The sequence below is a fragment of the Hyla sarda genome, chromosome 7 (assembly GCF_029499605.1).
Source record: "Hyla sarda isolate aHylSar1 chromosome 7, aHylSar1.hap1, whole genome shotgun sequence".
Lineage (NCBI taxonomy): Eukaryota > Metazoa > Chordata > Amphibia > Anura > Hylidae > Hyla > Hyla sarda.
The window spans coordinates 85,827,261-85,853,019 of NC_079195.1; the positions used below are offsets into that span (position 1 = coordinate 85,827,261).

At 40.7% G+C, this 25,759-nt stretch overlaps 1 protein-coding gene and 1 long non-coding RNA gene across 5 annotated transcripts in view; one reads left to right on the forward strand and one right to left on the reverse strand.

Moving 5' to 3' along the window:
• Window positions 1–5,973, reverse strand: part of LOC130282051 (uncharacterized) — a 61,632-nt gene extending 55,659 nt beyond the window's left edge. The window contains exon 1 of the long non-coding RNA XR_008846227.1: window positions 5,606–5,973. This is a non-coding gene — a long non-coding RNA (uncharacterized LOC130282051). The remainder of the gene's footprint in view (window positions 1–5,605) is intronic.
• The window catches only part of ANK3 (ankyrin 3), a 332,095-nt gene extending 308,942 nt beyond the window's left edge, over window positions 1–23,153 (forward strand). For 2 of the 4 annotated variants that reach the window (XM_056529883.1, XM_056529884.1), the window contains 5 exons: window positions 580–726; window positions 6,556–6,646; window positions 8,432–8,762; window positions 20,513–20,594; window positions 21,805–23,153. In XM_056529883.1, the coding sequence (XP_056385858.1) occupies window positions 580–726; window positions 6,556–6,646; window positions 8,432–8,762; window positions 20,513–20,578 (635 nt within the window). In that variant the 3' untranslated portion in view covers window positions 20,579–20,594; window positions 21,805–23,153. Of the gene's footprint in view, window positions 1–579; window positions 727–5,979; window positions 6,647–8,431; window positions 8,763–11,719; window positions 11,849–18,785; window positions 18,870–18,992; window positions 19,065–20,512; window positions 20,595–21,804 lie in introns of all 4 variants that reach the window. The other 2 variants (XM_056529886.1, XM_056529885.1) reach the window with 2 other exon arrangements.
• The last annotated feature ends 2,606 nt before the right edge of the window (window positions 23,154–25,759 follow it).

A 25,759-nucleotide genomic window follows, 5' to 3' on the forward strand; every position in this document is an offset into this window, starting at 1 on the left:
AAAACTACAACACCCAGGTTGAAGACCACTGATGATGGGATTGACAGGCGAAGAGTTCACTCGAGTATAAGCCGAGGGGGGCGTTTTCAGCACGAAAAATTGTGCTGAAAAACTCAGCTTATACTTGAGTATATACGGTAACGATGGTTGTATAGAAATAACTAAAAACAACTAGCATTTATTATCTTTATGCTGTTTTCTTATTATACCTATATTTAGTCTTTAGCAGCAGGTACATATGGCCATAAATATCAGTATATTTAGTGAATCAGAGTAAATTGACGTAGGGGAAATGAATGTACTTTTATTTTGCTTCTATGCAAATATGTTGGTCTCCATAGTTACAGACTACAAACTGGTCTGTCTGATCCTGCAGTCATACCACATTCTGTCTGTCTCCTATTTCTCACTAATTTACAAGAGACCGATGGATGAATCTGGCTACATAGAGTTTGCTTGTAGTCTGCAACCACATAGTGGAGCTTTTGAGATTAAATAGCAATAGAGAAAAGTATGTAATTTTCATCTTCATATTTATGTATTTAACAAGACTAATGTAATATGGATGTTTACTTTTAGCTGATGCCTTAACCAATGTCCTGACAAAAATCAATCGAATAGACATTGTGACGTTGCTCGAGGGTCCAATCTTTGACTATGGGAACATTAGTGGCACAAGAAGTTTTGCAGATGACAACAATGTGTTCGGTGACCCCGCTGTTGATGGTAAAAATAGATTATGAATCGCAATTGAAGATGTTTCTAAATATTATATTGGCTGGAATGGATTCACACTTCTTAAAGGGGTTCTCCCTTGTTTATACTGTTTTTTGTTATTATGTTTGTGTGTTATGTGTGTATGTATGTGTATTATGTATGTGTGTGAGTATTTGTTTTTTTTATGTGGGTTGTGATTATGTATATATGTTTTTTCTTACCTTTTGTGAAGATCCGGAAGCTGGTCCCTTTTTCTTCTGGTGGCTTACTGTGTACCTCGGCTTCCGCCATGTTGTGTTCGGTATGTGGGATGTCGGGGGGGGGGGGGGTGTTCTTGCTTCTGTCCTTCCTATCTTCTGACGTCCGAGGCAAATCTTTTCTTCCTGTTTCTTCCGTGGCTCAGCGACGAATCTGCGGCCTCTTCCGGCGCATGCGCAGGTAGTTTTTTTTTTGTATACAATAAAGTTTTTTTGGTCTAATTGACAAACTGTCTGCGCTTGTGCAGAGCTACGCTATTAGCGTAGACCTAACGTACGCTACGCTGTTAGCGTAGCACTTGCGTACTGGGGCATGCGCAGACAGTTTGTCAATTAGACAAAAAAACTTGATTGGTAAACAAAACAAACAAACTACCTGCGCATGCACCGAAAGAGGCCGCAGATTTGTCACTGAGCCACGGAAGAAACAGGAAGAAAAGATTTGCCTCGGACGTCAGAAGATAGGAAGGACAGAAGCAAGAACACCCCCCCGACATCCCACTTACCGAACACAACATGGCGGAGGCCGAGGTACACAGTAAGCCACTGGAAGAAAAAGGGACCAGCTTCCGGATCTTCACAAAAGGTAAGAAAAAACATATATACATAATCACAACCCACATAAAAAAACACATACTTATACACACATAACACACAAACATAATAACAAAAAACAGTATAAACAAGGGAGAACCCCTTTAAGTCTGCTATCTGCTGTGTACAGATTCTCTAGCGTCTCCTATGAAATGTTGCTTCACGCTGCTCTCCCCAGCCTTCTGTTTGTAAGAGCTAACAAGGGGAGACAGCATCTCAGTATACTCTAAAAAGTGAGATAGGGGACAGAAATTCAATGTAATCTACCACTTGCTGTATTGAGACACCACTCAGAGCAGAGCTATTATAACTATTGAGATTTTACAAATATGTGTCTGCAAAGCCTGAGGCATCATGGGAAATGTAGGGAAAGAGAGGGAAGAGTTTCCACATTTTTTACTAATGATGATCAATGCTTCATTATATAGGCAATAAAAAGATAAATAAAGTAATTCCTGGATTGCTTCTATTATTGTCAAAGATTACATGCAAAACTATGCAAAACATAAATATCAAAGACAATTTACAGCAGGTACCACAGGCCACCACTATTATGTTATTCAGGGTAAAGGTAATATTTATCTTCAAACACCATGGAGGAGATTTATCAAAATCTGTGCAGAGGAAAAGCTGACCAGTTGCCCATAGCAACCAATCAGATTGCTTCTTTTATCTGTCTGAGGTCTTTATAAAAATGAAAGAAGCGATCTGATCTGGTCAACTTTTCCTCTGACAACTTTAGACCTATTTAGATAAAAAAAATGTGGAAGCACATTCACTTCAAATTTTCTCTTTGGAATGGCATATCCTAAACTTTCCTCCTCTTATGCTTTCCTCTTAGTTAGCTGTGGAAGGAGGAAAAAGTAGATTGAGGACAGCCCTAAGAATTTCTAAAATTTAGTATTGGTATAGGATCAAGTGTAATATTTGACATAAGACAATAAAACACATGAAAAGAAGAATCCACGGCACTTACCACTGCACTTAAAATATTCCTTTATTGCGTGGCAGGTATCAGTTGTGGAGTAAAACAAACAGCAGTTTCATGCACGAACATGCTTCCTCAGGACCTTTGTTGGTAGACCTGAGAAAGCATGTTTCTGTGTGAAATGGCTGTTGGTTTTAGAGGTGAGTGCCATGGATTTCTTTTCTTCTTGAGATTTGGAACTGCATACAATTTCTCACTAAGCAACCGAAAGCACCAGAAAGTACTTGGTCTGCTAGTGTACTAGTCTGAACATTGCCTAATAGTGTGAGGAGCAGTGCCAGTGTTTTCTTCTTATTTTTGTGCATATGAATAAAACAAAAACATAAGAACAGTAGAAAGGTAACCTAATATATAGAATTTACTAACCATTACAACCAACAATCATAGCTTGAGAGGAAGACAAGGCAGGGGATATGTTAGAAACTATTTAATACATAAACGGAATCAACACTGTGAAGTGCCATAGTACTGGTGCCCAGTACTGTACACAATATTCCATTAAGTATGTAATACAATGTGTTTTCCTACTGTGTTTTGTTACTTTCTGTATCTGAAGACTTTCTCATTTTGAAATGTTTGTCATAATGCTTTTTCTAAATGCCTGCATGTGAGATGCACTTGCAGCCTTTGCAGTTTCATATCATCTTCTTATTTTACCAGCTTGAGTCTGCATCTGCAAATCTTAAAGACTGAGATATACTATTCCTGTCTCTCCTCTGAATCTTTTACACCTCATCAAGACCAGACTACAAGCTACTGCTCTTTCAATATAAAAGCAAACAGCTAATTCACCTTAAATGAAGAATGTGTTCAATATAATTGACCAATTTTTCATTTTATCACAATTCAGATATGTACGCATTACTGATATCTAAGAAAATAAAAAAATGTATATTTGGTGCTTCCATTAGCTAAATACAGTAGTATTCTTACATGTGATCTATTTTCCTCTATTATGATCATATATATTGCTTCATTGTAATATTTCTTTTATTCATACTTTTTACAATGAATTGGAAAATTGATGTAATTGAAAACACATTGCCATATATGTTTTTCTTAAAACAAAACAACAAAACAGCACCACATAGGGAGATTTTGGAGAACTACATATCCTGAAGTCATTATAAATGGCATAGACATCCATCAATTTAAATTTATTTTTCCAGTTCCAAAAAACCTAAAGTTTCTTAAAGATCCATATTTTCTACCTCTGCTACAAATTCACTTAAAGAGCATCTGTTACTGTTCACACATTGGAATTAATATTACTTTATATTTTCTATATTTTTAGAGTATTCACTTAAAGGAGTACTCCAACATTTGAAAACATCCACAGGACAGAGGATAAGTGTGGGACCCCTCTATGATTTCCAGAATGACACCTGAATCTCCCTGTGCATGGAAATACACGAGTGCTGTACTCAGCTGTCTCTGGCATGTGGAGAGGATGTGTCGACCCTGTTAAATGCACAAGGAGATTCAGGCACCGTTCTGGAGATGGCGGGGGGGGGGGGGGGGGGCGATACAGTGATCAGATACCCCAAGACTTATCCCAGAGTAGCGATTAAGCTTTCAAATGCTGGATAAACCCTTAAGTATGGTCTCATACTTTTTAGTATTTTAAGGGTAAAGATTTATTTTAGAACAAATTGATAGGGTAGTTTGGTTGGAGTAATACTGTTAAAGTGTGCCTTCAGTGACCCACTCTTCTTTTTGAAAGCCGAGGTACATGCTCTCAAGTCACCCAAGTGCAGAAAAAAAGTGCAAAACCTGTTTACACAAAAACCGTGCACGAGGATGCAGTCCATCACAAACCCTTCTCCAAAAGGAGAGAGGCCCCCCAATAAACCGAACCCTTTGTCTCTGGGCCAAAAGGCACCTCCAAGGTTCCAGGTACAATGTCTCCTTTCGCCAAAGCTACTCAGGGACCGAATGTGCTCCTTGCAAACAACTAGGCATAAATAAAGTTGTCACTGGCTTGGCAAGGATGCCGGGGCATGGCAGGAAGGTGAGGAACCAGACGGCCACACACCTCCCCTAGAACAGCAGAAGGGACAACCAGAAGGGCTACCTCATCCGGACCATCCTGGTGACACACAAGGAACACAAAACATAGACAGAGTGACAAAAATAAATAAATGACCCACTCAGGAGAGTAATCTGTTCTGTTTTTATAGGTTAAATAGTTTAAGCTGTACACTCCAGTATGGGGCAGCTCAGGGGGGGTTCTGATTCTCACTGAAGAGACCCAGTAGTGTATAGAGAATGCAAATGACCTCCTCTCTCTAGCAAACAAGCATCAGATATCTGTCTGAGGTAGATAAGAATAAGGTTCAAATTACTGCAGTTATTCGAACCTCTCCTTTCTAACGTGATGTGGATGATAAATTTATAAATACAAAGAAGTTAGGGGAAAAAAATGTGATGGCTTTTCACAGGATATCTACTTGTCAAATAAAAGATGAACAGAAAAATGTATATTGTGTGACCCTAGCCTTAGGGACTTTTTGAGCCAGACCATAGGACATAGTGGCAGGAGTCATGTGACCCAGTAGGCTTGTATACGCAATGACCGTCCTGCAGCTCCACCATAGAGGTGTGCAGCACACATGGATCAACAAAGCAGCTGTGCATAAAGCTCTAGGAGATTTTAACAGAAGGTACACTTTAATAAATATTTACTACTAATTTAAAACTACAGAAAGTTTATAATTTAATTGATATAAATAAATAAAAAACTAAAAATGTATAAGTCCAACATTATTATTGGAAAAGAATATAACAAATTGCATTTTGGTGACAGATGCTCTATTAAAGCTTTAGTTCAAATGATCATTTTTCACTATATGTTGCAAGCAACCATTGTACTGTCTATTCATTGTTTAACATGACTGTGATCATTCTAAATGTATCTCTGTTCTCCATGGTTACTCTTTCTTTTTCTTTTTCTCAGTGTTTCTGATCTTACCCATGACAACGAATTCTCTTCACTCTCCGAGATCACCTTATTCATCACACTCTACTCATCCACTTATAATTAGTGTACCTGAAATATTCTTATAGTAGACCTTTCCTGCACACCTTCTTCCCTTTAGATTTAGCTTCTTGCTTCATAATGCACTGTAGCCTTTAATGCCAGTTTCCAGATGCACTGGTCTATTCAATTCACAATTAAATTGAGAGAAAAAAAAACAAAATAAATGTTGAGTAACAGGGTTACATAAGAATCTAAATATGTGGGAAGATACAAACTTATGTTAACCTCATTCACAGCCAAAATGTTTAATTTTACCATAACATTGCATGTTCCATGTGCTCAATCATTATACCATATCATAGTGTTACGCATGCTTTGTATTGTAATTTATTTTTGTTGTTTCATAATCCATTTCATTCAGGTCAGTGTACTATTTTTCTCAGGTTATCCTACCATTCAAGTGGAACTGGAAACTCCCACTGGTTTGCGTTATGTGCCTACTACCCCCCTACTCCAAGATGATTTCTATAGCGATAATTCTAGTGTAGAATCACCCCTTAGAACTCCTAGTAGACTGAGTGATGTGGTAGTAGTTCAACAGGGAAATGGAGATATTTCAACTGCACCACCAGTGGTGGTGGCAGAAGACACATCTCTAGATGACAGCAGACCGGACAATTTATTATACAGTCCTGATGCTTCTTATGAAATGCCCATTCACCGGGTGAAATTTGAAGATGTTAAGTTGTCTGATGAACCCGAAAATGAAGGTAGCTACATTGAAGCTGACAAGTCTGTTCAATTCAAAGAACAAAAACTGATTGAAAGAGCAGAAGAAACTGTCCAGCTTGAGAGAGAAACATCTGGTCCTGAGGTGGAGATCACTGAAGAAAGGCTTAAATTACTATTTAAGCATCTTCATCTTGAAGAGGTTGAGTCAGAGGAGATGACTGAGGAGAAGGTGCAGGCCATCCTCAAAAATGTTGAACAGGCAGAACAAGAGATGTCTTCAATTGCAGGTTGGCACACAGAAGCATCAAGCATTCATATGGAACAATCAACGACAGAGCGGAAACTCCATAGTGAACTGTTAGAGCGGTTAGATGACAGGTACGTCCCAATTTACCCCTTGTAAATAAAAAATGAATTATAGACAATATAATGTCATTGATACATTGTATGATTTATTGTAGAAAGTGGAGTGTATATAAAATTAAAAATATGTTCCGCTTCTTTTTTGTCGCAAGCCATATTTTTTTGGCTCATTGCACCATAACTCGCCAAAAGCTGACATGCCCGGCAGTTTGGTTTTTAAAGCCAAACCTGCCAATAAAATTTTGCTCTCCATCACATAATTGAAAAAAAAACAGCAGTTTTTGTTTTGTTTGCCACACATCATAACCAAAAACAAGTGTTTTAGTTAATTGTGGCATAAGAACGAAGTAGTAATTGCACTAAATTAAATTAAAAGTACAGTTGAGTGTTTTCCTAGGCTTTTAACTGCATTTTTACAGTGAGTTTTCCAAATTTGGTGTAAAAATTGTGCAATTTTGCTGAGATTATGCAAATTGTTGTGAAAACACATCACTTACACAGTTATTCTGGTCATTGACTGTAAAATGTAGCAAAACAGCAACTGTACTGCAACAGTAATGTAAATAAAATGCAATGTTGTGAGTACAGCCTTCGGTTTAACCCACTTTATATCATGGTTCAATGGTCCAGCTATTTTTTTGATCTTAAGGCTGGGGCTACACAGTGAATTGGGTCACAAAACACATACATAGTGTTGGTAAGGAATATCACACACGTGCAACATGTGACATAATACAACTGCAATGCAACAGTGGCAATAAAATCCATGGAGGAATTTTTGGTCACAAGTAGCATGACACCATTGACCTAAATCTAAGTTAACAAATCTGAACTGTAATAAAGTCGCGGGACAGTTCATGGCAGCCAAATCGCACAAATATTTTTGTCACATAAGATGTGGCTATTGTGTGAGCAAAGTCATCACGTAACCCCGGTCTTAAAGAGAAACTGACAGCTAAATCACCCACAGTAAACCCAGTATACTGGTTTATAGTGTGGGCTAACAGCTGTAAAATGAGGGGTTACTTACTGAAATCTGTTGGTTATGTGCAGCGTTATGGTTGTAAATAGTTTTATTCCTAATGGGCTTCAGGGTGCATTGGAGGTGGGGAGCCGGCTGGCCAAGCTCCCCTGCCTCATTTATATTTACTCCCCAGCCCACCTCTTGCTTTATTATTCAAATTCTTCACTCTCACATCACAAGGACGTGGGAGCCAGCAGGGGAGGGGAGTTTGTCTCTATGTGCCACAAAAGTGCTGCTACACCCAACTTCCGGGTGTAGCGAGCGAGCCAGCAGCGCCTATGCTCTGCTCAGAGAGCAGAGCGCTCACCTCCCCCCACCAGCTCTCATGTCCTAGTGAAGTGAAAGTGAAAAATTTGAATAATCAAGCCAGGGGCTGGCTGGGGAGTAAATATAGATAAGGTAGGGGAGCTCAGCAAGCTGGCTTCCCTCCTCCAATGCACACTGAAGCGCATTAGGATTAAAACTATTTAGAACCATAACTCTGCACATAACTAACAGATTTCAGTAAGTGTCCCCTAGTTTTACAGCTGTTCACCCGCACTTTAACCCAGTATACTGGGTTTAGTGCTGGGGGACCAGCTGTCTGTTTCTCTTTAACCCTTTCGAGACCGTGTTTACTTTTACTTTTTTTTTATAGTAGCAGCGGGTTTCTGCTGCCATCGGAAAGGAGCTGACCCCACTCTATAAAAACTACAATGAGGTTTATGTTTTTGGGCATACGGATTGTATGTGGTATTGCATAATCAATCTCTTTTATTATGTTTTTCATTTTGTAGCCATGCGTCAATTACCTCATATCTCAAGGGAGAAGTAGGAAGACTAGGATCGAATGTTAGTCCTTCTGAGTCGGTAACAGAGGGTAAGACGAGTTCCAGTGGTCCGGAGAAAGAGGGTGTGAAACCAAATGAAAAACAGAAACCAAAAACACTTCAAAGCAAAGTGGAACAGACGCCATCAACGGGACATCAGAAATCAACAGAGATGACAAGCAAGTCAGTAATAGGAGAGCATAGAAGCTCTTTACCTATTAGTGCAAAACGGACTGGCTTGGAAGAAGGAAAATCCAAGCCTTCAGCCCATGCAGAAGAAGGAACATCATCTGAAAAGGTACAGTTCAAGTTTCTTTTTGAATAGCTATTGTATAAATTGTGTGTCTTATGAACATGGATACTTCTTACCTTTATTAAAAAAAAAAAAAAATTCACAATACAACTGCACTTGTGACCTGTCTTTAACCCAATTTATATAGACCAATGGTCTCCAAACTGCGCCCTTCAGATGTTGCAAAACTCCAGCTCCCAGCATGCTGGAAGTTGGAGTTGTGGAACATCTGGAGAGTTGCACTTTGAAGACCACGAAGTGTCATCATAGGCTTGCATAGGATGAGGCGGTAGAGAGTGGATTAAAATACTGCAACTCAGGTTAAGTATAGCAATTTTATTTTCCATTTTCACCCAACTTTAACATAGTTCTTATTACAAAATTGATCATGCTGTCTTATAGTAAGATTTTCTTTTTTGCCCACAACAGCCCATCACTCCTCAACCTTTATTTTATCACAGCAATATGAGAAATGAAAGCAGGGCTGTTATTGGTTGCTATGGGCTACAAAGAGAACCTTACCATAAGACAGCATGATAATTCGTATGTGAAGAAAAAAAAACATATATAATGGTTAAAATAAACGATTTGTCTGGAGAAAATATTTTTCTGAAAACAAGGCCACGCTACCGGCTTAAACAAAAAACAAACAAACACTATACTTATCTTCCTTGGTTTAGTGAAGACTCTGGTATTGCTTCTCCATGTCTCCTCAGCACTTCACATCCTGGTGCGTGGGCCTGGGATGTCAGTGTGCCACTAAGGCTATCAGTGGCTAAGGCAGGATACCACTGTGGCCAGTGACTGGCTGAGGGGCAATGTACGTATTTGGCCCCAGCACCAGAAAGGGAAGTTCACTGGAGACCTGGTCCTGGGGTCAGCTTAAGACATTGATGCTCAGCTTATAACTGGTAGCAGAGGTGTCTCACCTCAGTGATTGGCTGAGTTGCACTGATGTATTAAAAGCCCAGCATCGGAGGCTACGAAGGTTTGAGGGAGGTAAGTATAGTTTTTTTGTTTTGTTTAAGCAGGCAGCCTTGCCATGTTTTATAGAAAAACACTTTTCACCAGAAAATTTTGTTTCTCAGCTTGCATTACATATGCCTCAGACTATGGTCACAGGTTTTTTTTCTTCCTTTACAACTATTCTATTCTGGATGCATTGCCATGGGATGTGTCCGACATTGCTGCAGGCTGTCTAGGTGCACCACTGCAAGTCTGCTCTGTTATACACTACTCAAAAAAATAAAGGGAGCACTTAAACAACACAATGTAACTCCAAGTCAATCACACTTCTGTGAAATCACACTGTCCACTCAGGAAGCAACACTGATTGACAATCAATTTCACATGCTGTTCTGCAAATGGAACAGACAACAGGTGGAAATTATAGGCAATTAGCAAGACACCCCCAATATATAGGAGTGGTTCTGCAGGTGGTGACCACAGACCACTTCTCAGTCTCTATGCTTCCTGGCTGATGTTTTGGTCACTTTTGAATGCTGGCGGTGCTTTCACTCTACTGGTAGCATGAGACAGAGTCTACAACCCACACAAGTGGCTCAGGTATTGCAGCTCATCCAGGATGGCACATCAATGCGAGCTGTGGCAAGAAGGTTTTCTCTGTCTGTCAGCAAGGTGTCCAAAGCATGGAGGCGCCACCAGGAGACAGGCCAGTACATCAGGAGACGTGGAGGAGGCCGTAGGACGGCAACAACCCAGCAGCAGGACCGCTACCTCCATCTTTGTGCAACAAGGAGCATTGTGGGTGGCATTTCTTTGGGGGGACTGCCATTAGGTACTGAGATGAGATCCTCAGACCCCTTGTGAGACCATATTCTGGTGCGGTTGGCCCTGGGTTCCTCCTAATGCAATACAAAGCTAGACCTCATGTGTCTGGAGTGTGTCAGCAGTTCCTGCAAGAGGAAGGCATTGATGCTATGGACCAGCCCACCCGTTCACCAGACCTGAATCCGGTTGAGCACATCTGGGACATCATGTCTCGCTCCATCCACCAATGCCACATTGCACCACAGACTGTCCAGGAGTTGGTGGATGCTTTATTCCAGGTCTGGGAGGACATCCCTCAGGAGACCATCCGCCATCTCATCAGGAGCATGCCCAGGCGTTGTAGGGAGGTCATACAGGCACGTGGAAACCACACACACTACTGAGCCTCATTTTGACTTGTTTTAAGGACCTTACATCAAAGTTGGACTAGCCTGTAGTTTGGTTTTCCACTTTGATTTTGAGTGTGACTCCATATCCAGACCTCCATGGGTGGATAAATTTGATTTCCATTGATAATTTTTGTGTGATTTTGTTGTCAGCACATTCAACTATGGAAAGACAAAAGTATTTCATACGATTATTTAATTCATTCAGATCTAGGATGTGTTATCTTAGTGTTCCCTTAATTTTTTTGAGCAGTATATGTGCACTGTGGTTGGCAGTGCAATGGAGGCGATGTGAAAGTGATAGGTTTGATGACTTTTAATAGAACCATTGTAGCTTGGCCCTATTATGGCAGCACTGGGGCACAAAAAACTCTGGCGTGACATGCTTCCATCTCACTATATTCCAATTCAATTCTTATTAATGTGAATGCCACGTAAGCAAGAGGAGAAGAGACATAGAGCCCTAGTATAAAATATATCAACACACACTCAGTTATACGATTATCCATTTAGACCTAGTGGTTGCTTACTCTAATGGACAGTCATGGGCACTCAACTGAACAATGCACCTCCTATCAGTGTGGACCACAAGGTGGGTCTTGATAAAGTGTAGACGGAATTATGGGCCCAGTTGTATATCAACTTTCTCTTAAAAACTGGTGGCACATATCGCATTTCAGGCTTATGAGTCTACAGCTACTAACCAGCAAAAACATCAGTATTCACTCGAAGACTCGAATGCCATTTCCTGACTTCGTAGATAAAAAATTTCTTTTTTTTTCAAAGTCCTCTGGTAAAACATGCCTAAAATGCATTTATCAGGATTCTAGTGACAGTGAATATGACAGTGGGTCAAGCTCAGATGAGGAACGAAGAATCACTACAAAAATAACTCGGCGACGGCTGATTTATAAGGTACTGGGTATAGCTGGCTCCCGACACTGGCTCTAGCATGAGTTTTCAGCTCAAATGGTTTTCTGCTATTTAAAATTTTCTTAAACGCATGTTATAACAACCCCTTATCCTAGCCCCTCGCAGAATACGACTTTACAATGCATACATTATTGGCCAAGCCTCCTGGTAATGATATATGCAGACTATATACATTCAATATATTTTCTTTTCTGCTCCATTGTATTACAGTTAATAGATATGTGTATTTAAAACATTTTCTTGTGATTTTTGGTTACATAGAACCTTAGAAAAAGATTTTGGTATGCGCTATCTTGCAATTTAAAAATAATACTGAATATAATTTAAGCCATGCTGTTCTTATTGACATTATCAGCATGGACAGGTCACTGAAATACATTGGAATATTTGGCTTTAGCATGGAGCAGAATCATGCGCTTTGCATCTTTGAGGGATCATGGCAATACATGATCAAAACATTTAGGGATTGGAACTCTGTAGCCTAGTTCTGAAATTCCTTGCACTTTGATCTACTTAATATTTTCGTGCTCTGCTTCTGACCTATAACAAGGCTGTTGGTACAGCGTGCGCGGGCCGTCCTTTATTCTATTTAATTCATTTGGTTTATAGTCGGATTTGTCGGATTTGTCTGGATTTGAACCTTTGCTTCTGTGCATGTTTGTGTGGTTTGTAGGATGTTCATTGGAGTAGAAGAAAATCTAACACTTCCAGGTTGTTATATAACAATATATCAACATTGAACATACATGCTGTTTCCAATATCAGAAATGATAGCGTTTTGTGAAGTACATGTCACATATACTTATGATATGTCCAAGGGCGGACTGACCGGCTGGTCCGATCGGACATCGTCCAAGGGCCTGGCTGGATGAAGGGCCCACTGCTGCCGCTGCTGAGGATGCAGGGGACTTATCCCGGATCCCCAGCCGACAGCGCTGCCCTCTCATGTATGTTCGGTACACGCACATTCAGTAGAAGGTGTCCCCTTTGTGTGAGCCGCATTTGCAGCTTACACAGAGGAGACTTGGCCTGCACTGTGGAGGAAGAAGGACGTGGGCCACTGCTGCGCTCCGGAGGGGAAGATCTGGGACATCAAGTGAGCATTATTTTTTTTTTAACCCTGGAAGGGGGAGGGGAATAAACTCTGCTGCCTACACCTACCTACATCTACTAGAAGGGGGGTCTCCAACTCTGCTGTCTACACCTACTGGGGGAGGGGGGACTCTAACTTAGTGGTCTACACCTACTGGGGGGTGGACTCTAACTCTGCTGTCTGCACCTACTGGGGGGGGAACTCCTAACTCTGCTGCCTACACCTACTTGGGGGGGGGGACTATAACTGCTACATATACTTAATAGGGGGACTCTAACTCTACTGCCTACACCTTTTGGGGGGACTATAACTCTGCTGCCTACACCTACTTGGGGGGGACTAACTTTGCTCCCTTCACCTACTGGGGGAGGGCCTTTAACTGCTCTCTACACCTACGGGGCGGGGGGACTCTAACTCTGCTGTCTGCACCTACTGGGGGAGGGTGAAAAACTCTGCTGCCTGCACCTAGTGGGGGGGACTCTAACTCTGCTGCCTACACCTACTGTGGGGGAACTCTGCTGCCTACACCTACTGTAGGGGAACTCTGTTGCCTACACCTACTATGGGGGAACTGCTGCCTACACCTACTATTGGGGAACTCTGCGGCCTACACCTAATGTGAGGGACTATCTACTATGTTCCTGCCTAGCTAATATGGGGACAAACTACTTAACTAATAGGAGGGCTACCTACTAACTAGACTCTGGATCCGCCACTGGTTGGAGGGGGGGCTGGCTACCTACTTGACTAACTCCCTGGCTTCCTAACTTTGTACCTGGAAACCTAACTAATTACCTGCATACCTAATTACCTATCTATAGTAAATAGAAAATGGGCAGCACTACAAAGTGAAGGGTGGTGCTAGCTGGTTGACTCGGTCCCAAGTCCCAGGTAAATATGCAGGAAAACAGCAGTACTTGCAGGTTGCAGGTGAATAGTGTGTGGCTTTATTCACAAAGCATCAAGGTAGCGACGTTTCAGCCTTCTCACAAGGCCTTTGTCAAGCCTTGACAAAGGCTTTGTGAGAAGGCTGAAACGTCGCTACCTTGATGCTTTGTGAATAAAGCCACACACTACTCACCTGCAACCTGCGAGTGCTGCTGTTTTCCTGCATAACTACCTATCTACATACCTGGCTGCCTAACTACTTACCTACATATCTTGCTACCTACCTACATATCTGGCTACCTAACTATGTACATACCTGGCCTTCATACATGGCTGCCTAACTACCTAGCTAGCAACCTACCTACCTGGCTAGTCACCTACCTACATACTGTATATATATAGCTTCCTGATCTACCGTCCTAGTTAACTATTTATCTTGCTACCTGCCTTTTTACTGTGCATGACACCAAGGAGGGCTTTATAACAGTTAGGGGGCTTATAGATGGAAAGATTGTGGGGAGGGGACAGCACTGGAAAAATTTAGAGTCTAACATGTTTGACCTGCAGATGCTTAGAGATCGACATGGCGGTCTGATCTGGAGGGAGAAGAAAAGGAAAGAGGACACCTCCGATCAGAAAATACATAATTGTGAGTCCCTAGATGTAACTGTAATCACTTATATATGGTGTACAGATCCTGTGTACTTCTAATATCTACCACCGTATGGACCTGTATATTATCCCTTATATTGTATACAGATCCTGTATAGTATACTGGTCTGTGTATAGTGGTTTTATTCAGTCCAGTATGGTGGTATTATCCAGTTATTGTGTGGTGGTTTATATTTACTCCTTGTATACTGGTATTATTGGTCATGCAAAATTATTTTACCTACATTAAAGTGTTTCTTATATATAAAATTTAGTTTATTTTGTATGTAGGGGTGGTGGAGGAATTTGGGTAGAATCGAGGCAGAAGTGTGACCAGCGGCAGAGCATCACAGGGGGCCCTTACATTTTTTGGGCTGGGGACCATGAGTGTTATCAGTTTGCCCATAGATATGTCATTCTCTGATTGTGTAATAGATACCTATAAACATTACATGATGATGGATTTTCTCTTGGGTATGCCCTAACATTTTAATCAAAGGGGGACTGACCTCTGGAACCCCTACTGATCCAGAGAATCAAGGGACTTGAGCTCTCACACAAATATTTGTTGCACAGTGCCACTCGGAGCTGCTGAGTAGGGTACTGCAACACATCATCATTTAAAGGATGCTGGGAGTTTAGCAATAGCTGGAGGTACCCTGTTTGGGAATCACTGGCGTAGAATTCCCCTATGTCCACCCCTATGCCATGCCTAATTTAGTCCTCAAATGTGCATGGAGCTCTCTCACTTCGGAGTCCTGTTGTATTTCAAGGAAACAGTTTAGGGCCACATATGGGGTATTTCCGTACTCGGGAGAAATTGCACTACAAATTTTTGGGGGCTTTTTCTCCTTTTACCCCTTATGAAAAGGAAAAGTTGTGGGCTACACCAGCTTGTTAGTGTAAAAAAATAAAAATGTTTACACTAACATGCTGGTGTTGCCCCATACTTTTTATTTTCACAAGCGTTAAAAGGAAAAAAAGACCCCCAAAATTTGTAACGCAATTTCTCCTGAGAACAGAAATACCCCAAATGTGGGCGTAAAATGCTCTGCGGGTGCACAACAAGGCTCAGGAGTGAGAGTGTACTATGTACATTTGAGGCCTAAATTGGTGATTTGCACAGGGGTGGCTGATTTTACAGCGGTTCTGACATATATGCAAAAAAAGAAATACCCACATGTGTCCCAATTTTGGAAACTACACACCTCACAGAACGTATCAAGGGGTATAGTGAGCCTTAAAATCCACAGGTGTTTAATGGAAATTCTTCAAAGTTGGATATAAAAAAAAAAAATAATTTCGCTAAAATGCTGGTGTTACCCAAAATTTTTCATTTTCACAAGGGAAATTAGGAAAAAAGCCCCCCAAAATTTCTAACCCCATTTCTTCTGAGTAAGAACATACCCCATGTGTGGATGTAAAGTGCTCTGCGGGCGAACTACAATGCTCAGAAGAGAAGGAGTGCCATTGGGCTTTTGAAGAGAAAATTTGTCCGGAATTGAAGGCCACGTGTGTTTACAAAGCCCCCATAGTGCCAGAACAATGGACCCCCCCCCACATGTGACCCCATTTTGGAAACTAGACCCCTTACGTAATGTAATAAGGGGTACAGTGAGTATTTACGCCCCACAGGTGTCTGACAGATTTTTTGAACAGTGGTCCTTGAAAATGAAAAATTTAATTTTTCATTTACACAGCCCACTGTTCAAAAGATCTGTCAAATGCCAGTGGGGTGTAAATACTCACTGCACCCCTTATTAAATTCTGTGAGGGGTGTAGTTTCCAAAATAGGGTCACATGTCGGGGGGTCCACTGTTCTGGCAGCACGGGGGACTTTGTAAACGCACATGGCCCCTGACTTCCATTCCAAACAATTTTTTTTCCCAAAAGCTCAATGGCGTACCTTCTCTTCTGAGCATTGTAGTACACCAGCAGAGCGCTTGACGTCCACATATGGGGTATTTCCATACTCAGAAGAGATGGGGTTACAAATTTTGGGGGGCATTTTGTCCTATTATCCCTTGTAAAAATTTAAAATTTGAGGGGAAAACTAACATTTTAGTGAAAAATTAAAAATTTCTAATTTACACATCCAACTTTAACGAAAAGTCGTCAAACACCTGTAGGGTGTTAAGGCTCACTGGACCCCTTGCTACATGCCTTTAGGGGTGGAGTTTCCAAAATAGTATGCCATGTGTGTTTTTTTTGCTGTCCTGGCACCATAGTGGCTTCTTAAATGTGACATGCCCCCCAAAAACCATTTCAGCAAAATTTGCTTTTCAAAAGCCAAATGTGACTCCTTCTCTTCTGAGCATTGTAGTTTGCCCGCAAAGCTTTTTACATCCTAACATGGGGTATTTCCATACTCAGGACAAAATGCCCCCAAAAATTTGTAACCCCATCTCTTCTATTATCCCTAGTAAAAATTTTACATTTGAGGGAAAACTAGCATTTTAGTGAAAAAAAAAAAATCATTTACACATCCAACTTTAACGAAAAGTCGACAAACACCTGTGGGGTGTTAAGGCTCACTGGACCCCTTGTTACGTGCCTTGAGGGGTGTAGTTTCCAAAATAGTATGCCATGTGTTTTTTTTTTTTTTTGCTGTTCTGGCACCATAGGGGCTTCCTAAATGTGACATGCCCCCCAAAAACCATTTCAGAAAAACTCACTCTCCAAAATCCCACTGTTTCTCCTTCCCTTCTGAGGTATTTTCTTACTCGAGAGAAATTGGGTTTCACATTTTGGAAGATTTCTCTCCTTTTACCCCTTGTAAAAATTCAATAACTGGGTCTACAAGAACATGCGAGTGCAAAAGATGCAGATTTTGAATTTTCTCCTTTAATTTGCGGCTATTCCTGTGAAATACCTAAAGGGTTAACAAACCTTTTGAATGTCATTTTTAATACTTTGAGGGTTGCAGTTTTTATAATGGGGTCATTTGTGGGGTATTTCTAATATGAAGGCCCTTCAAATCCACTTCAAACAGAACTGGTCCCTGAAAAATTTCAATTTTGAAAATATTGTGAAAAATTGGAAAATTGCTGCTATACTTTGAAGCCCTCTGATGTCTTCCAAAAGTAAAAAGATGTCAACTTTATGATGGAAACATAAAGTAGACATATTGTATATGTGAATCAATATATAATTTATTTGGAATATTCATTTTCCTTATAAGCAGAGAGCTTCAAAGTAAAAAAAAATGCAAATTTTTCAATTTTTTCATCAAATTTTTCAATTTTTCACCAAGAAATGATGCAAGTATGGACAACATTTTACCACTATCATAAAGTAGAATATGTCACGAAAAAACTATCTCGGAATCAGAATGAAAGGTAAAAGCATCCCAGAGTTATTAATGTTTAAAGTGACAGTGGTCAGATGTGCAAAAAATGGCTGGGTCCTACAGTGAAAATTGGCTGGGTCCTTAAGGGGTTAAAGATCTTTTTATTTACTACAGAAACAAAAGCATTACTTTTGTACGTGCGCTTATCTGGTATTGAAGCTCAGCCCTAGTAGTGCTATTTCTGGAAACAAGACAAACCCATTTTTTATTCTCAGCTAATAAAGTTTTTCCCTTATCCAACCGTTGGGACACCCCCCCCTCCCCCATTATTGCCTAGGTTTGTTTATGCTTTTCTCATTCTAATGTTACTTAAAAAGCAACAAGTGACTGATGAGCCGTAAGCTATTTTGAGCATTTACCATTGATCTGAGGATTGATTTTCTGTGTAAAAGTCCAATTGATGATATCATTTATAACCAGGCGGATAAGATCTGTTAACCTACTCCTTTACACTTATCAGCTAGCAAGTGCCACAGACAGATGGCTATTTACATAGCCTGATACATGTCCCTGACACCTAACTCTCAATAACATGTATAAATGTCTAATAATAGTGTTCAATAATTGGTTATTACATGACTCATTTTATCATAATGGGCCTGGTACTTGACATTTGCTGCAATATATTTAACCACTTGCCAAATGCCCATAGACGAAGTAGTCAAGCATGTTCTAATGGGCTTGTTAAAATCAATCTGGTCAAGTAGGGGTTATAGTAAAAAAAAAAAAAAGTCTTACTGCGTGAAAGACATTAAAATTTGCAGTACACATGAAATTAACAATATTTTTATTTTCATCAAACTCTCCTTACCGCCAGTTTCACCCACTCCTAGCATGGTTCCCGAAGGCTTGTTTTGTTTTCCTCCTACCTTGCATGCCTGGCATGCTCTTTTAGGAATTAAGATGTACTATTGATGTGATAATCTGACACTCTCTAGGGGGAGGAAGTAAAAAACATTCCCGGTGAATCTGTTACTGAAGAACAATACACAGATGAAGAAGGCAACATTATCACCAGAAAAGTAATTTTTGTTTTTCTTTACATCCTACCTGAATTTGAGAATTATTCCCAAAACCTACTTTTTGTTGTGTGAAGTCTTAGAATTTTGAGCGCCATACAAAGTCAATGTTCCTGCCTCTCATAGGTGACACGGAAAGTCGTGAGACGGGTTGTGGTTTCACAAGAGAAAAATGTTGGTGGAACTGTAACAGTTGGGGCAAGTAGTTTTGTGTGTTGTGATGATACATGCCTTGCTGTGTGCCAGGTTTGTTGTGTTAGGAGAAGCATCAGTTTGGCTTGTGTTTAGCATTGTGTCATATTGTACTTGCTTTGGATCTTTACTCCATCCATCTATTTGTTTGGAACTGCTGTCTGTAATATCTAATCAACTAACAGGAGGGCATATTCACAAATTCTGTTATTCTTTTTTTTGTCTTGTTTTTTTGTCGGTACTAACCCAAGTCATTTTCAGAACTTTTTATTAATAAGTAGTGCTAAAAAACACATTATGCTGAACTTTCAGGACATATACCAGATCAAAAGGTGTACCCATCTTTATAAACAATTCTTGTCATAGCACCTCATCCAGTGCTATGGTCTTCTGCAAATATACTGTACACTTGCAAAAGCAAAGATACCATAGCAACAACTGCATAAAGGCCCTCTAAGCAATGGGGCCTTCTCCTGCCACCAAGAAATAAAATCAGGATTTACTTTTGATTCTACAAATCCACACAAGGACTATACTAATAGTTCCAATGGCTAACAATTACCGGTGGATTGCCTCACTATTGATGGATTTTATAGAGAGCACTGATGGAGTTCCTCACTAGCAGATGGAGAACAAGCCCACCTAAACTGTTTCTGTGCAAGTGCCCTTTATTATGAACTAAGGTATAAAATACAATGGGGAAGAGCGTCGCCTCGCTGAAAAGGAGACATGGCTCAAATGCACCAAAGATTTGCCACTTTATCTTGAGAATTTAAACCACACCCCTTCATGTAAGGCATGCTCCCTAGTCAAGCACAGAGCCAAGTTGTCTAAAAAGTCTATAACACATACCTAAGATTTGTGGTGCAGGCAGGTTTGATCATCTCCCCCACTAAGCCTAACGGTAGAGTGAACTTGGGTATATAATATGTAACAACAGAAATCGGGAGCTATTAGGTAAGTATTAGTACCATAATGTAAGGTTAACTGAAATTTGTTCTTGGTAGTGTTTTTCAGTGACTGTTTGTTTATATTTAGCTTTAGACTTTGTAGCACTCTTTTTTATTCTAGTTGCTTGTGAAAGAGCTTTACTTGTTTTTGGCCTGTGTGTTTTGTTTTGTAGGAAATACAATTTTGCCAGAATTGCTTTTGTTTCAGTTGTACTAACTGTTCTAAATTTAACACATAATGCCACTTAAGGCCTACTATAGATGTGAGCTGGAGAGAGTGCTAAACCTCTTGTATAAGGTTGACTTAAAACCCTTGGACAGCCTACTTTACAATTGATCTGACAAGGCTACTCAGAATGGATTTCCTCCTTAGAGCCATTGCTTGGATCTAGAGTATAAATCTGTGTGTTGTTTCTTAATTCTTTATTTTCAGGTTTGAAGAATAATAAAACTATCAACCTCCTTTAAAAAATCTCTAACACTTCTCATCCATTTACATTTTAGAATGATGGATATAAAGTGAAGACCAAGAAGGAAGTCAGACACATTGAGAAAAAAAGTTACTCTTAATACCATAGTGGTCCAGGTGAGTTGTTTGCATATACTGTATAAGATTTTTTTTTTTTTTTTTTTTTTTTAGTAGAAAGCAATTATTCAGATCTTGAATGAACAAGTGTAGCCTTTACAGTAGGTCTAATAAAAGCATTTGGTTTATTTAAAAAAAAAAAAAAAAAAAAAAAAAAAGCTATATAATACAGAAATGTTTTGGCTTAAAAAAGGTCAGTTTTCAAATTGCTGTATTTTATAGATTTTTGAATAACGCAAGTGGACTGAACCTCTGGTGCCTTGAATTTTTTCATTTTCAGAGATGTTGAGACAGTGTGGTGGAGAGCCATTTCAAGAGTAGTATGGAGTACACAGCTGGTGAATAGGGATGCCTCATGCCAAAATATCAGCCATAATTTAGAATTAGGACTATAAACCTCGTTCAGTAGCTTTTCTACAGTAGCAACTCTGAGAATCATAATATAGGGCTGGTGTGACAAATGTATATAATTTTTTGGGGGTAAAGTCAGAAGTGTATTGAAAATGAATGGGAAATACAAAGCAAGGACTTATAATACTTCCGGCTAGATCCACTTCTGGTTTTAGCTCAAAAACTGCAGTGGCAGTTTAAAAAAACAAAAAACAAGACTGCAGAGTGGGACACCAGCCTTAGACTAGGTTTCCACACAGGTTAGTTTCTGATGTTTTTTGGAAAACTGCCATGGCAGTTTTTGGGCCAAAGCCGGAAGTGTATTCAGGAAGAATGGTAAATATAAAGGAAGGACTTGTACTTCTCTTTCCTGCTGGATCCACAAAAACTGCAGTGAAAGTGTTAGAAAGAAAAAAAAAGCACTAGAAAAAAACCTGTGGGGAAATCTAGCCCTAGTCTGTTTTGAGAATTGATGTCTGTTGTGTTGTAATAAACCACCAAGATGTCAGGCATGCTGAAAGTTTGAGACCACTAGTGTACAATATACACATACAGCATCGGGCTATTCATAGAATAGCTGGGACCCTTTGCTACATGCACACAACCAATATTCACATATGAATTAATCCCAGTTCACATTAGCAAATAACACTTTCAAGTATGTATGATGGCAAGTATAGTACATTCTGCAGCACTATGCTTTGCATCAAATGGGGCCTGTCAAAATTTGTAATCTGTTAATCCATGAATACTTTCACGGAGGATTAAACTTTCATTATGGATAAATATAAAACTAATTCTTCTGTCTTTTGTCCTATAGGATGAATGGTTACTGCCAGTATTCAGAAGAAAAAAAAACTAGTGAAGAACACTGAAAAAAGTGTGTGTTTGCCGCTTCCACACATTAACCGCATGGGTTTTTTTTAATGCAAGAAACCTTTATTTTAGCATGAGCCAATTATACAGAGCATGGGAATCACCTTCATTCGGATGGGGTCAAGGAGTGTATAGTTTACAATGCAGTGCACATATGAAATACCATGCTGGTAATGCCATCTCTTCAAGCATCTCGATTTTCCTGGCGCTGGAACACCATCGAAGAGGATGACATTGGATGGACTTGTGAAAGACACAATTATCACTAAATAAGCAACAGTTCGCCTTATATTTTACATATACCCCAAAAACTGGGGTCTAAGATGCTCTTGATTTTCTTTTATAAATCATCAATGGATTTGCTGTAAATAAGTGACACTTGTATAAAACTCTAACAAGACTACAATTGATGTTAATAATGCACCGCCTGGTAACTACTTACCAACCGAAGATCACTCACATATTCATATAACCTGATAGGTGTCTGACAATACTTCACCGATGGGGTATATACTGGGTGCATCTTCACAAAATCTTGTATATTATCAATTCAATTGTTTGTATATGAAAAAATAAATAAACAAAGCCAAGCAGATTTTACACAAATTTCTTTAACTCTGCTGCAAACTGTAACAGTACACAAAAAACAGGGACTTCTGCAATCCCAAATCATTTTCTTCAGATTAAGTCATATTTTGGTGCATGTATCACTCACTTTACTTTGATTCAGCCTTTGTTCAACTTTGCAAAAGCTACACTAGAACACAAAAGAACATCGGAGCTATCCACACAAGCCCTTTATTTAATCGTATTGCTGTTGCCAACCTCTCATGAACTTTAAGAAGAAAATAATATTTGTATACGGTAGTGCATAGTTACAGGCACTCACTGTATTGCTTTTACAAGGGTGGGGTAACGGCTTGAGGTTTTAGAGATGAAGTTGTGCTCGAGCGAGGCACAAAAAAGACACGGAAAAGGAACAATTAGATCTTAGGCAGGCAGCACGATGTAAAGTCCTTACTGTATTGTGTACTGGCTATAAAGATGTAGACTCTTTTCAGTAAAGCCAATCATCTGTATTCATTCTAGCAGTGTAATATTAGGTTGTTAATGCTGCTGTGTTTTAAAAGGGCATTTTTATTTTTTGGGTTTTGGTGAAATCTTTTCATTTGTTGATTATATTCATATGAAAACAGCATTCATTGATAATAGCTCTAATAACAATGTATGAAATCAAAACACTGGATGATCTAGTTGATTATTTAAAACAAAAATAAATTGTGTTTAAAACTGTCCCAGGCTATTATTTATGTAGAATATACTTTAATCATTTCTGAGCCAAAAATGCATTGTACTTTAATATACTGTTTGTAATCGGGAAAAAGTGGACAACAGACCTATAATATCTACACCATACCTGAAGATGAGTAGTATCACTAGGTAATAAGGTTGTTCTGTTTGATAATGATATTTATTATACATTTTCTGTTACTGATACAGGGCCAATATATTCTGTACCCAAGAAGTTGTCACCAACCTCAGCCGCTGTCCTCAATGGGGGTTCACAATCTAATTTCTCTCCCTGCCAGATACAATAGAGACAATCACATTGGAATCCAGTTTACTAAAGAGAAAACATATAAAAAAAAAAAACATACAAACTCTATGCAGATTTTGCCCTTGGTCTGCTTCAAACCCAGGACCCCAGTACTGTAAGGTCTCAATGCTGACCACTGAACAAATGTTGGATATGTCATTACTTTATTATACCAGCTTCTAATTCATACCATGTTAATAGCCTAAAACTGGAGCAATAGAAATGAGAAACAGCTCTTATAAGGTTCTAACACAAAAATGATCTGCCCATTATTACATTTTAAAATTAATACTGTTGCCTGAAGCACGTCAATGGTCTGCTTTATGCATGGTGTCTTAATTTCTCCTTAGATTTACTGTACTTTATATCCACTTTCTGGCCTATTGATGGAGGTTTCTAGTATACTCGAGTAACTTAGCCTTATAGGGTATTTAAAGAGTAGCTATTGTTTTAGAATATGCTGTTGTGTGTGTACATGTATATTAGGAGTTGCACTATTTTCAGCCATTATTTAACCTGTATATGCCATTTTCTTCATATTTCTGTTCTGCAGGCTCCATCTTTAATGGTCAGTTGTCTCTGAGCTGGTGGGTGTGGACTAGCCTCTATAATGTACCCATACACTGCACACTGTTACGCCGAGCGCTCCGGGTCCCTGCTCCTCCCCGGAGCGCTCACGGCGTCTCTCTCCCTGCAGCGCCCCGGTCGGTCCCGCTGACCGGGAGCGCTGCACTGACATGGCCGTCGGGGTTGCGATTCGCACAGCGGGACGCGCCTGCTCGCGAATTGCATCGCAAGTCACTTACCCGTCCCGGTCCCCTGCTGTCATGTGCTGGCACGCGCGGCTCCGCTCTCTAGGGTGCGCGCGCGCCAGCTCTCTGAGACTTAAAGGGCCAGTGCACCAATGATTGGTGCCTGGCCCAATTAGCTTAATTGGCTTCCACCTGCTCCCTGGCTATATCACATCACTTCCCCTGCACTCCCTTGCCGGATCTTGTTGCCTTGTGCCAGTGAAAGCGTTTAGTGTTGTCCAAAGCCTGTGTTACCTGAACTCCTGCTATCCATCTTGACTACGAACCTTGCCGCCTGCCCCGACCTTCTGCTACATCTGACCTTGCCTCTGCCTAGTCCTTCTGTCCCACGCCTTCTCAGCAGTCAGCGAGGTTGAGCCGTTGCTAGTGGATACGACCTGGTTGCTACTGCCGCAGCAAGACCATCCCGCTTTGCGGCGGGCTCTGGTGAACACTAGTAGCCTCTTAGAACCGGTCCACCAGCACGGTCCACGCCAATCCCTCGCTGACACAGAGGATCCACTACCTGTAAGCCGAATCGTGACAGTAGATCCGGCCATGGATCCCGCTGAGGTGCCGCTGCCAAGTCTCGCTGACCTTACCACGGTGGTCGCTCAGCAATCGCAGCAAATTGCCCAACAAGGACAGCAGCTGTCGCAGTTGACCGCCACGTTACAGCAACTTCTGCCTCTGCTACAGCAGCAACCATCTCCTCCGCCAGCTCCTGCACCTCCTCCGCAGCGAGTGGCCGCTCCTAGCCTCCGCTTGTCCCTGCCGGACAAATTTGATGGGGACTCTAGACTCTGCCGTGGATTTCTGTCTCAATGTTCCCTGCATATGGAGATGTTGTCGGACTTGTTTCCTACAGAACGGTCTAAGGTGGCGTTCGTAGTGAGCCTTCTTTCAGGAAAGGCCTTGTCTTGGGCCACACCGCTCTGGGACCGCAATGATCCTGCCACAGCCACAGTCCAGTCCTTCTTCGCTGAAGTCCGTAGTGTCTTCGAGGAACCAGCCCGAGCTTCTTCTGCCGAGACTGCCCTGCTGAACCTGGTCCAGGGTAATTCTTCAGTGGGCGAGTACGCCATCCAATTTCGTACTCTTGCTTCCGAATTATCATGGAATAACGAGGCTCTCTGCGCGACCTTTAAAAAAGGCCTATCCAGTAGCATCAAGGATGTGCTGGCCGCACGAGAGATTCCTGCCAACCTGCAAGAACTTATCCATTTGGCCACCCGCATTGACATGCGTTTTTCTGAGAGACATCAGGAGCTCCGCCAGGAAAAAGACTTAGATCTCTGGGCACCTCTCCCACAGCATCCTTTGCAATCTACGCCTGGGCCTTCCGCCGAGGAGGCCATGCAAGTGGATCGGTCTCGCCTGACCCAGGAAGAGAGGAATCGCCGTAGGGAAGAAAATCTTTGTCTGTACTGTGCCAGTACCGAGCATTTCTTGGTGGATTGCCCTATTCGTCCTCCACGTCTGGGAAACGCACGCACGCACCCAGCTCACGT